This window comes from Carettochelys insculpta, chromosome 3, assembly GCF_033958435.1.
Source record: "Carettochelys insculpta isolate YL-2023 chromosome 3, ASM3395843v1, whole genome shotgun sequence".
NCBI classification, from domain to species: Eukaryota; Metazoa; Chordata; order Testudines; family Carettochelyidae; genus Carettochelys; species Carettochelys insculpta.
The window spans coordinates 128,659,572-128,673,278 of NC_134139.1; the positions used below are offsets into that span (position 1 = coordinate 128,659,572).

General features: G+C 42.0%; 1 protein-coding gene across 3 annotated transcripts in view; it reads right to left on the reverse strand.

Moving 5' to 3' along the window:
- The window catches only part of LIN28B (lin-28 homolog B), a 150,723-nt gene that overhangs the window by 119,134 nt on the left and 17,882 nt on the right, over window positions 1–13,707 (reverse strand). The window contains exons 1-2 of one of the 3 annotated variants that reach the window (XM_074988835.1): window positions 12,923–12,932; window positions 11,953–12,137 (exon numbers count right to left, since the gene is read on the reverse strand). In XM_074988835.1, coding sequence (XP_074844936.1) covers window positions 11,953–12,137; window positions 12,923–12,932 — 195 coding nt within the window. Of the gene's footprint in view, window positions 1–11,952; window positions 12,138–12,445; window positions 12,477–12,922; window positions 12,933–13,707 lie in introns of those variants that run through there. The other 2 variants (XM_074988834.1, XM_074988836.1) reach the window with 2 other exon arrangements.

Here is a 13,707-nt window from a genome sequence, read left to right on the forward strand (position 1 = left end):
AGAAAATGATAAGACAATGCATTATAAACTTGTCACATCATAAAACTCTTATTTTCAAAATTAACAGATTTAACACCAACATTTAATTGGAAAAATACAAGTGAAGCTCTAAACTATGAATATATTGCTACATTTTTGGTAAAAATTATGAAATATATGAAAATATATTATTTCTACATTCTGTTCTTCAATGTTCATGCAGTGAGAAAAGAAATAATTTGTTAATCATTAGAATAAGGTATCTTAAAATAAATATTTTTATCAAATGAGATGATTACAGAATTCAATGTGATCATTAACTACAGAATTATGTTCTCCATACTAACAAATATTTCACAGCTAATTTAGTGACAGCTTTCTTGGACTACCAGTTAAATGGAATCAGAAACACACAACTATCAAGTTCTAATACTGGATAATCTAGAAACTCCTCGTTACAATAATCCTTATTAAAAATGTTTTAAAGAAAAAGCACAATGCATTTTATATATTAGAATGCCACATGTTACGGATGATCTTGAAGACACATGTAAATATGTCAGAGTACAGATCTGAGATAGACTGTACCATCCTGTGTATTTACCAGAAGGATGGAATTTATAGGGCCAATAAACTCTGCAGCAGAATTTCCTGAAAGTCCTCCTCTGTGGTAGAGGCTCTTGCAGAAGGCAGAGATGCAGCCTCTCCTACTGTACTGATCTTCAGTATCCAGAGAAACTCCCATTTCCGTGAATAGCTATCACTACTCATGCGGACTCTTCAGCTTCAGTTGGAGCTATGCTCTCATAGTCCTGGCATTTAGCATCTGTGGGGGAAAAAACAGCCTGTGTCTATATGGAAGAGGAAAGGCTGATGGGCACTGGTGTCACCCTGGAACCCTAGGCATGGCCTACACTACGTTGCCACAATAGCTATATTCACCTCTCACTAGTGGAGATGCAGCTTTTACTGGCAAAATTTTTGGCCAGATTTGCTTATATGTGTTTCTCAAATAAATTAACCTGTACCAGCAAGAACAACCAATTTACAAATATAACTATGTTGACAATAGTGCTTTTTGCCAGTAGCAAAATGTTACAGTAAACTCTTTCATATCCAGCATTCTATTATCCAGAACTCACAAATAACCAAGCATTTTAACCACAAGTAAATTTCAGTTACATTATCCATAAGTTCAGTATAGTAAAAGTAAATACAAATAAATACAGGAAACACCATATGGCTGTGTCTACACTTGCATTCCTCTTTTGAAAGAGGCATGCAAATGAGGGAAACTGAAAATGCAAATAAGGTGCAGACTAACATATCTGGCACTTAATTTGCATATTGTTCTTTCAAAAGACGAAAGCAGGGTTCACACAGCTCTTTCGAAAGTAAGCCCCATCTTCGAAAGAACCCTTCTTCCCATAAGAAAAGGGAAGAAGGGTTCTTTCGAAGATGGGGTTTACTTTCAAAATAGCTGCGTCTACTCTGCTTTTCTTCTTTCTAAAGAAGCGCTTTCAAAAGAACATGCAAATGAGGCACCAGATATGTAAATCTGCACCTTATCTGTATTTTTCAATTTCCCTCATTTGCATGCCTCTTTCAGAAGAGGAATGCAAGTGTAGACACAGCCTATAAGTTTACAGTGTATAATACTACTGTTTTTGGTAAATAAAGTACTCTGCATACATTTTTGGTTTTCTCCTAACATCTAATCTTATTTTTCTTTCGTGTTTTGCATTGCTAGGTATAGCTTTCTGTTATCCAGAATATTTCAATATAGAGCAACCTCCTGGTCTTGGGTTTGCTGGATTTGAAAGTGTTTACTGTATAAAGAATCACAGCCCTAGCTGATATTAACATACTGGTAAGAGTTTCTTTTACTGACATGGCTTGAGTGAACAATCCTTAAAAAATATTAAAGAACTACTGTCAACTGAATTATATAAATTAATTCGATTTACTCATTTGCCAGTTTCTGGAAAAGCATTATTTACACTGCAGATCCATAGTGCTTTGATTCCCTTATGAAAGGTTTAAAGTATTCTTCTGCTGTCTTGTTGATATTCATAATGAACTTTTCAGCGAAGGAGTAAGGCCAAGAACCTCAAAGATATTTAAGCTCTTATCATCCATTGCTGTAAATGGAAGTAAGGAGTATAAATAACTTTGATGACCTCTGCCTAAGTAAGGGTTTATCTTTGATTGCGTCTACACTATGAGATAAATTCAAATTTAAGGCAGTTAGCTCAATATTACCATGTGACTGTCTTCACTGTAAATACCAATAGCTCGATTTTGGGAGCACTAATATTGAGATTACAATAATGCAGTTACCTGATGGGTATAGCATCAAGCTTGAACTGAGAAGTTCAGTTAAAGGCCAGTGGGCAAGTTCCACACCTTAAAATCGAATTTAATAACCTCCAGAGGTGTCCTGTATAAAACCCACAATGCCCCTCTCGGTGCTCCGCTCTGGCTGCTTCTCTCTAGTTAATTAAGTAACAGGAAGACTGAATTTCAAAGCGGGAGCAGCAAGCCTGGGGCTGTGGGCTCATGTTCATATGAGAGCCTGAGAAATATCTTTCTTTCTTTGCTATTTGCGCTGTGAGAGCATCTATCCATTACAAATAGCCCCAGCATGGAGTTCCTGGATCTTTCTCTACACCTTTTTTTTTTTTTTGTTTCTTTCTGTCCTGCCTGGAGCCAGCTGCTGCCCCACCACACCACATGGCAACAAAGCTGTGCTTGCATAAGAAGCGAAGAAACTTCTTCACAGTGGTTTATATTTGTGCGTGAACCCGTTTCCCTCCCCCATGGGCACCACGCAGTCTGGGTCTTTTCCGCACTCTGCCACATCACGTGGGTAGCCCCCAACCCAATAAAACGATGTGCCTGCCATTCGGTGCTGATCATGCTGCCAGGCAGCACCATGTCATAGATTGCACATGTTTAGGGCTCCAGGGGCAGGAGCCCCGGTAGCTAAGATACTTGGGGGCTGCAGCCGCTGGGGGGTGGGGGGGCAGGGGGTGGCTAAGATACTTGGGGAGGACCAGCTCATCTGGCCCCTCACTGACCACCCCCACCATGTCCACAGCATGGGACCACTAGGGCTTGTAGCCACTGTAGCAACCCTAAATAGATAGGTATATTTTAAATAGAACTGTTGCATTACCATGTATCTTTGTGTTTCCCTGTATTACCCCATATCTTTTAATAAGAGCTTTGTACTACTTTGTATCTAGCTTCATATTGTACCTAAGACTCCATTTTGAGGTATATGCTCTTCTGTGTTAGCCTGTAAACCTTGTGCTGTCTCTGTTTGAAAATGGGTGTGTGTGAAATACATCTGAAAGTGTGAATGTGGATGCTTATTGAGTTAGCCTCTGGAGCCATCCTGTCTGGACAACAAAGACTTGGTGGATGAAGAACAACCAGAACTGGACTCTGCAGCAGTGATCCACCCAGGGAGGAAGATTAAGTCCCATCTACAGGTGAGGAGTGACACAGAAATCTGGGGCAGTGGGAAAGGATCAAACCCATCTGCCATTGACTGGTGACTCATAGTGCCTGAGGCAATGGGATAGAAATCAGAACTATGGACTAAAAGCTATAAAAGATGTGTGCACCGCTACGGAGTCAGGTTCTTCTCATCTTGTCAACATCAAAGCATTGATCCAGATCAACAGAACCTGACTCCACACTCACATCTAATCCATCTGGCTAATGGATTAGAGTGAGCAACCTGTGGTAGCGATAAGCAACCACAAGACAGAGTGTGTGTTGTGTGTGTGTGTGTGTGTGCGCGCGCACATGCGCGCGCGCCTGTGAGTAAAACTATGTACCTTATATGCATACAATAGAATGGTCCTGTATTCTCAATAAACACAGTGTTCTTGCCTTATCCTTCTAAAATGATCCCATGCGCTTCTTATAAGCATAGCGCTGCCCGGGGAAAGTCTCCTCAGCAGCTAAGACACTCGGGGGCTTGCTGCCGCCAGGGGGGAGTCTCCCCTGCTGGCTAAGATAGTCGTGAGGACCCTACTTCAGATACTTCAACATTCCAAGCAGCTCTGCAACCACAGACCGCCCCCGCACACCACCAAAAGTGTGTGTGGGAGCTCGATGTCCATTGCAAACACCCGCTGGTTTTATATTTCAGTTATAAAACCTCTTTGCTATCATCTCCTATCCAGTTCCTATTCGCATAATAAGTTCAGTGTATGATATTTCACTGCCATCACCCCTGTTGGGGAAAGTCAAAAATTCTTTTTTTCCTAGACTTTTCTATCCTCTTTCTTCTAACTGTGAGAATATGGTCAGGGTCCCTGTATTATTTTCAGGGATTGGATGCAATCATGAGAGGGGCATACTCAGTGGATGGCCAGTTGAGAATTCAGCTACAGAAGAAAGACATTTCTGTAAGCTTTTCTGCCATCTCTGTGGATGCTCTACTTTTCCTTCCTTTCAACGTGAAAAATAGACATTTACTTAGCACAGAAGGGGAATGAGGAAAATGCAACGTGGGAAGATGATGTCAAAGACTAGTAAGCATACACAGAATGCTACGGGAATTAGGGAACTGCGAGATAGGTTCCAACAATGCTCTACTGAAACACTCAATGTTTGCCAATTTGACCATGGCAGCAATGAGTCGACTTTGTGAGGAGCAGGTGAGGAGGTGAGGACCGTCAAACTTATTAATGCCAGAATTACAAAATCAATATTAATAAAGTTGAATTTATCTCATAGTACAGACGTAGCCTTTGCCTTCATAGGTTTTACTCTAACTGGCTTCTACAGGGGGCATAGGTTCTAAACCAAGTGCTGTAAAAGCAAATAAACTTAAAAATGAAAGAGAAATATTTTATTTTCCACTATGTTTTTCAGTTACAGTAACTTATTAGGTACAGAATTTTCAAACCAATGTCATTTGCTCAGATTATAAGCTGTCCGAGACAAGGCTGTCTTTTCACTATGGCTACCATGTCTGGGCTTTTACCAGAAAAAACTGCAAACTACACAGCAAATATACACTTTGTTGACAGCTTGTTGACGAAACCTGCCACATCTGCTGGCCCCATTATACCTTTGCCAGTTCACCAGGTAGCCCTGTCTGCAGAGCTTCCAGTCAGCTGTTCTGTTGAGAGAGGACTGGAAGGAAGTCTGACTACCCTCTGTCACCAGAGACGATTGCTCATGCAATCTGCTCTTATGTATAGATGCAATCTGTTGACAGAAGCTTTGCAGGGGGATCCCTTCCAACAGTGACTCCTGTCAACAGAGGCTTCTTGTGTAGACATGGCCTAGGAAGATGTAGAATGCACCTTGACTGGAGCCCCGATTGCCGAGACTCCTTAGTGCTATCTTAGGAGAAATAATGACAAACATTTCCAACTTGATTTTCCTTTAACATGGGCACATAGCTCTACTCAGATATCCGTTACGTAAAAAGTGTTCCAGACAGAATGTCCTCCTCCCCTCACCATCCCACACTCATACTAAACTTCCTTAGAGTTGGAGAAAGATCTGTATACTTGTGTTCCCCTCTGCTTATGGATGGGAGCATCTGGTCCCAAGAGTCTGGCCCACTATTGACCTGTTATGGGTCCCCTCTAGGTGTAACAATTTTTAACGTATGCCTCAAAACATTTAACATTTGTAATTGCTTAGGATGCTAGGAGCTGCTTCTACCCCATACACGCCAACTGCAGCCTGTTCATTGAGTCTGATGGGATCCCATACCGCATGAGTGTCTTCAGAGTAAAAATGCACAGCAATGTTAGCTTTAAATGTAAATGGATTCTGTTCAGAGGTATTTATCACAGATGAAGGCTCCCTAACTAGGATCCCCAAAAAAGAGGTTGCTTCAGTTAATTGTGAATCATACAGTAAACATTCAGATTTTTGTGGTGGTTTACCACAACTAAAATACCACCACAAATTCCTCCACATGCAATTAAAAGCTGTTTCCAAACAAACTTCTACATTCCTGACCCGTTTTGAAGTTATGTTCCCCAGAAATCCCTCATCAAGTTTCCGCTCTGCCAGCCTCCCCGAAATCTTACCTCAAGACGTTCCATGATGGCCCTGGGCTCAGACTGCCCATGCAAATCACATCCTATATTCCCAAAGACTGAACTCAACACATTCAGCAAGTCTCAGTACCAACAGCTAGGCCCAGAAATTTTTGAATTCAAGGCTCTTCTCTCTGATACCCTTTATGCCAACATCCACACAATTTGCTCCTCACTTGCTCATCTACAGGCTTTTTTCCCCTCTGGCTCTGCAAATACCCTCCATCCATTAATATTTAGAATGGGGGCTGGGTTTCTGTGCCCCCTAGCAACAGTTCTGGGAGCCAGCTTAAGAGCAGTAGGCTTCACTCAGACAATGCTAAACTCAGTGTTATGCTAGTGGCATGGCCATGTTGCACGCAGCAGGGGAAAATGCTTTGCCATTCACCCCACACACTTGTCAAAACTTCCAATCACTCTGTGCAAACTTTTTAAACCCCAGTCAAAATAAGAGATGTACAGGGTCACTAAATGTATTCCCCTACAAGGACAAGCTCAAGCCCTGGACATTAGGCACATTAAATATTAAACGTGCTACCGTATGCCTAGTCCTGCATTTCTTTTACCACTAAAACTTCCCTGAACTTAGTTGCTGTCAGTGGCAGTTTTGGATACAAAAGGAACACACAATCAGGTGTCTGATCTGAAAGAAACAATCATCTTAAAATCTAGTACTTGAAAAAGTTGAAAACAGAGTCTATTTAGGGTGTCATCTCTGATCCTAAATTCCCCAGTGTGTATGTGAGTGCATGCACACACATTTTATATTATTTTGATTATTTCAATTTACCATATACAAAGTCGACTAAGGTGCCACAGGACTTCTTGTTCTCGAAGATACAGACTAACATGGCTACCTCTCTGATACATATACAAAATGTGGTCAAATGCACAAAGTAACTAAAGAAAAAAACCTCACATATCTTCCAGCTGCAGTAGACTCAAGTGTAACAAATGTCGTTACAAAGAAGTTTCAGATGGAAGTGTATGTTTTAGCTAATACTGGCCCTTTAAATATAGATATATAAAAGCATCCTGTTTTAGGTTTCTAAATCCTTACACAAAAGTCAATCCCATGCCATTAATGCAATGATTTTGCACTGCAAGACTACACCATAATATAGGACAGGACCAGTGGCTGCATCTTCTAAACAAAATCACCTAGGCAAGGACTTTAAAATTCAAAAACAGAACATAAGGTAGATGAAGCTATCCCATGTAACAACTAAACACATATAAAACCAACAAAAACTGCTCTTTTTTGTGTAAGCACATAAACAATCTTGTTCAGCCCTTCCAAAGTTAAACCTTCCCCAGGTGAACCACAGAATAATTGAAGCTGGAACATACCTACCGTGGATCAGAGTTCATCCCCTCTTCTCTGTCTACCCTCACCCGATTAGAAAATTTATATATAATCATCTTTGCAGTTAAACTAACCTCAGGAATCAACCCTTTCACTGTAATCCTGTTAAAACTAAACTTCACATGTGATCCCTTTTAGTTTATGGAACTGTAGACCTTTTAAACTGCTGTACTTAAACACAAGAATCAGAAAAGGTTTCTGTTGTTGCACACTCACTAGGCCCAACTCTGCTTTCTGATAACTACATGCATTTTTCACTACAGACAGGCACATATTATATAGCAACTAATGTGAAATTTAAGGTAAAGAAAACAATGATGCTGAGCCAAATCTGGTATGGTACAACTCCACTGAAATTCTTGGAGTTACACTATGCAGAATATGACATACTGGCTATGTCTACACTAGCACACTACATCGAAGTAGCCTATTTCCAAGTAAGGACATCGAAATTGGCTACTTTGATGCATATCGACTACACGTCCTCCAGGGCCGGTGTCATTGACGTTCAATATCGAAGTAGCGACGAGGAACGTCAAAAGGAGCCGCCCCAGAAGGAAATGTGGAGCATCCACACACACACAAGCGCTCCTCGTCGAAATAAGGGGTCAGCAAAGCCCCAAGCCGCTCCCTTAAAGGGCCCCTCCCAGACACACTTGCCCTGCACATCACAAGATCCATAGAGCCGACAACCGGTTGCAGGCCCTGTGCATGCAGCATGGACCCCCAGCTGCACCAGCAGCAGCCAGAAGCCCTGGGCTAAGGGCTGCTGCACGCAGTGACCATAGAGCCCCGCAGGGGCTAGACAGAGCATCTCTCAACCCCTCAGCTGATGGCCACCATGGAGGACCCTGCTCTTTCGAAGTAGCAGGATGTGGATCGTCTACACATGCCCTACGGCGAAGTAGGGTGCTATTCCCATCTTCAGCATCATTGTTTTCTTTACCTTAAATTCCCATCTTCAGATGGGAATAGCGATTTCGACGTCTCAGCGCCTAAGTTCAATTTCAACATCGAAATAGCACACGGCGCGTGTAGACACGACGCGTGGTATTTCGATGTTGTGCCAGCTACTTCAAAGTAGCCGGCTAGCGTACATGCACCCATTATGTTTTCTCTTACAAAAACAAATGATAGTCCCATTAATGCAATTTGAGTAAGATGTAATTCAGAAACAAATGGAATAGTTAACCTATAACTTCCTTCTGGAAATAATGAATAGCTCAGACAAAAGACATGACGATGCTGAATACATGGAGAGGCATATGCAAACCAAAGCTGGAAAGGATCTGTGTGTACATGTTTACAAATGTACTCTACCTTAACAATAAAACATAAATATAGAGAGCCCTCAGGTATGTTTCCATCTGAAATAAAGTGTTTAGTTAGGAGTACCTCACTAACAGAAAGACAATGACAAGCTGAAGATAGCTCAGAGGAAAAAAAAAAATCAAAATCAAACTGCTGAAGGGAATAACTTAGAAAGGGGAGTTAAAGGTTCAATATTGCAGCTATTCCACACACTGAACTTCCATTGACTTAAAGAAGAATGGGCTCTAAAAAAGCCTAATATGCACAACTTAGTTAAGAGATGAAAAGGGGAAACACGAGTACAGCCCATACATAACTGTAGGGTGTAAACACCAAAGAGGAAGATTAATTATTTACAGAGCTACAAGTGGATATAATCAGATGAAATCACTAGAGAGAAGTTGGACTGAATATCATGAAAGTCTTTCTGACAGCAAGATCTTTCAGGATTTTAAGAATTTCTCAAGTGAACCTGATGGGAAATCTCATCAGTTGGAATATCTAAAACTAAACTAGACAACACATTAGAAGTTTATCTATGAGAAACAATCCTGCATAAGTACTAAATTATTTAGTGAGTTTTTCCCATATTTAATCTGAAGGATTCTCTGATATATAGTTTCTAAAAACGCTGAGTATGTATGTCATACTCCTATACTAAGGTATGAGCTGTACAAGGCATACTAGTTCTAAAATAGTACACAGCAATATTTATCCTGACAGAGACATAATATGACTGCAAACCCTTTCTTACACGAGCATCATGTCTGACTTCAACATTTAAATGATTAAGAACTAGCTGCATGAGCACAGCTGTGGAAGATGGGGTCCACTCAAAGGAAAAATACCAGACTATTTCCTTCAAATCAGCTACCCAAGTCTGTCCGTAATAATGAATAGTAACAGAGAGAAAGCCGTGCTAGTAATAATGAAGGATATGAAATCCAAACTCAGCCTGATTTAAGCACAGCTTTCCCCTTTTTTCTTCCTTACATTAAACCTTTGAGAAAAAAAGAGAGACTAATGTTCACCAAATGCCTTGTATTTCATGAGTATTTTACTACGAAAAAATTAAGTGGGATATATTAAAATACTTTCTTTGGTATAATCAAAGACATTGATGAACCACTGATAAATTAGTTCAATTTGACCTATATTTGAGAAAAATCCAAAATTGCTATGCTGTCTTCTATGGCACTGCATCCTACCAGAAATCAAATACAAATATTACAGATAGTGTACTGATCTGCATGTCAGAAAACATTAACACTTGAAAGTATTTCCTCTTGAAGACACCAGCACAACTCACTTATTAGTTTACTAAATGCCCACATCTTCTAAGTGACACAAAAGATAAACTGGTTTAAACATTTTTCCTACAATTAAATACATGATCTTTAGACAATCTGTGAACATTTTCTACTATAAGTATATGACACAATACTTGTTTTAAACTACCGGTGTCAAACCCCTAAATATGATATGACCAGTTAACATTTTTCTGAAGTTACAAAGTTCTAAGAATATTGCTTTCAAACACATTCATGTTATTATTAAAAATTGCTGTCCTTTAAACACCTGGGTTTTTAAATATTTCAAGAGCAAAGAGAATAAAACATACCAAGGAATTAGACAGAGACCATTTCTTTTTTTCTTTCTTCTATAAAACACATTTATGCAATTACTGACCTAAAGAAGGTTCAGAAGGGGGAAGAGGCAAGGAAACTGATAGCAATCTGATTTGACAATGATTTCAGTAATTCAATCTCATGAAAAGCAACAGCGAAAGTGCTGGTTTGTACATGGCACACAATGCTAAGCAGGAAGTGTAAGAATTAAAAAAAATAAGTATTCATTCCACATTAAAAATAAAACATCTATTTCATTTCACAGTTATCTCTGATTTCACACGCAGAGATTATTGATGAGTAGGCACTGAGTGCACATGACATATCACAGTAAGGTCCAAATACTCCCCAAACGTCTGCACAAAACAAAGCAAGATGCCAGCCGACAGTATCTTAGATTTCGGTTACCTCCTATCAGTTTCACCCTAAACATATTCCTGGAACGTGAATAGTGAAAATGAGGCCAAACATAGCGGGATTAAAACTAGAGCATCATGATAGAATGTCATGCAACAAAACCTCCCCCCAAACCACTGTAAACATCATAGAAAATGGACAACTATACATTTCCTGACAAAGCCATAACCAATCTGAAACAGTCTCTTGACTTGGTAGATATAGTTTTCTTCTACTCTGATCACCTTGGCATTTCTGAGGTTGGTGAAATTCAAAATGTCATTCCTGCATTTTGGGACTAATACAAGCAAGGGGGAGATCCAGGCACACTCCTTTCTCACAAATCACATCAATAATCTCAGAAGAAGTTTTCTAAACTTTCCGATTAATATTTCTGGCAGCTGCAACTTTTTCAGACCTAGACATTCACTTGAGGGTTTAAGTGTACAAAATAAGACTCTTGAGATCAGTCAGGTGTGTTAAAAATATAAACAACAGGCACATGTCTTTATGGTCGGTGCCTTTAAAGAGACAGTGTCCTTAGTTTTAGCTACAACTGGATATATTTTCCAAAAGAGATTTTTAAAAAAAACCTACAAAAGACACTCACAAGTTGATGAGTCACATATTATCAGTGGGATGACTTCATGTCTGTATTAACACACCACAAAAATCAAACTACACATTATATTTACTTGCTATCAGCTAATCTGGGAGGAACAACTATAAAAAGCTGTCTAATTTTATAAAAGAATGTTACAAGAAAGTATGTTCCCATCTGACCTAAATGATAAATTTATTTATTTATCCTGTACTATATTTATTTTTTAATCACCGTTGCAGAAGAACCTATCTGCTCATGAGCAGATAACACGGCTGAAAAGTTTAAATCTTATTAAAAACGGGACACTAGAGTAAAGAAATTCAAAAGAAGTCTGTAGCTCAGCACAAAATTGTTATGAGATAAAATATCCTTCTGGTCAATCCACCAACTACAGACGCCTTTCTTATTTGAGTTGTATTGGGGTGATGCAAATAGATCCTCTTTCAGAACAGTTTTTATTGCACAGAAACAAATGTATCTAAACCTCTCGAAGGAGAAATCGTTTCCCTTCCCGTGTAACTCGATCACCATTGAACTCCCTCCAAGAGGGGAGGGGTGAAAAAGATGGGAGACAAAAGTTGCTCTTACTTGGTGTACAAAAACATCCACGGGAGACTCCAGGGGGCTTCCTTCCCGGTTGATCATGGAGATGAACCCGAATCCCATTCGCACATTGAACCACTTGCAATGGCCTGTTCCGTGCAAAACCTGGGATTCCTCCTCTTCCTGCCCCGGCAACTTCGCGGGCTCGTCTCCACCTTTACTCGCCCCTGCTGAGGGTGCGCGGGGGGGGGAAAGCACAGAGAAGAGGCAAAGCAAAGAGTTAAATGCCAGTAAATACCCTTTGCCCTCCCCTTGCACAAAGGGGAACACGCAGAAGCAGCCCGTTTTCTTTCCCTTCCACGCACAACCTTCAACACGCTCGTAACCCCCCCCCCCACCCCCAGGGTCACCGAGAGGGAAGGCAGCCCAAGCTGGCTCTGGCTCGCGCACAATAGCCTTCGTGCTGGAGAGAGGGGTGCGTTCCCCCGCTTCCACGCCAGCTCTCAGCCACCCCCCCACCCGCAGTGCGGGACGTTACTCGAATACTGCTGCTTCAGGACCGAGCCCATGTTCCAACACCAAGTCTGAGCTGAATTACTCGCTGCTTGCAAAGCGCGGGCGGGGGTGGAGACCGAAGGAGCGAAAACGGGACGGATTGCACAACGCCTTGCTATTGCACACGCAGCGGCGGAGCCAGGGCTATTTCCTACGTGCGTGCATCCCCCCCTCACGCCCCCTTTGCAACGACTCTCAGCTGAAGTGGGGAGGGGGGACAGGTGTACAGGCGTCTTCTCATCCCCCGCCGCGGGAGCGGTGCTTAAGGGACTGGGAGCCATTCGAACAATAGCCCCCTGAGAGCCTTTCAAGTTTGTGAATCGCAGTGGGCGGTACGGACCACTTTTGGAAAGCGGGAACAATAGGTTTGTAGGAAGCCCCTACAGAGAAGTGGGGGGAGGGGAAGAGCGAGCGAGCGCGCACGAAAATCATTGCAAAACAATAGAATAAGAAAATTAACCTTCGGCCATGTTGCCCCACGGGCCCTCTGCCTCAGACTCGGGAGATGGAAACTTTCCCTTCGGATCGACGTGCTCTTCTGCATCAATCTCACAGCCCGATTTGGAGCGATCACCAGTTTAGCTCGCATGGTCTAATGTGCGTTCCCTCTTTTGATTTTCCCCCCTTCGCTCTCCCTCCGTTCTGGCCCCCTGCGCACACGTGACTTGGTCAATTACATGCTTTCTTGCAACTAATTTCACCTCGGGTCCTTAAGGGGTTGGCGAGAGTCTGAAGTAGCCAATCGTCATGTCAACGTAGGCTGACACACCACAATGATTTATGAATGAGCCGGGGGGGTGTGGAAATGGGAACTGGTCTTACAGCTCGTTTGCACACTTTACGGTAAATCGAGATGACGTATGTGGGGGCCTGGGCGCGTGTGTACATACAGCTCTATAGTCCGGGTATGGAACTGGCATTACTCCTATAGGCGCGCACGGTCCCAGGGAGGAGAGGTGTTACGCGAACAGCCACACAAACATGCCTGCGGGCTCGCATGTGCCGCGTGCGCGTGCAAAGCCGGAGCGGCTCTCCCTCCGGGCACACACCTTCCCCTGCACACATGCGGTCGTGTGCACAGAAGTCACGTGCGCGGCGGCAGGCGTTGCCGCTTCCTGCGCCAAAGTGGCGTTGGACTCACAACTGCGTTGTGGGTTTTCTACTTTATTTTTTTTTGCCTTTCAGCGGCGTGTGGCTTGTCTTGTAGGCGCGGCGGCCACAATCCCACGGGCGGCTCACCTTCTT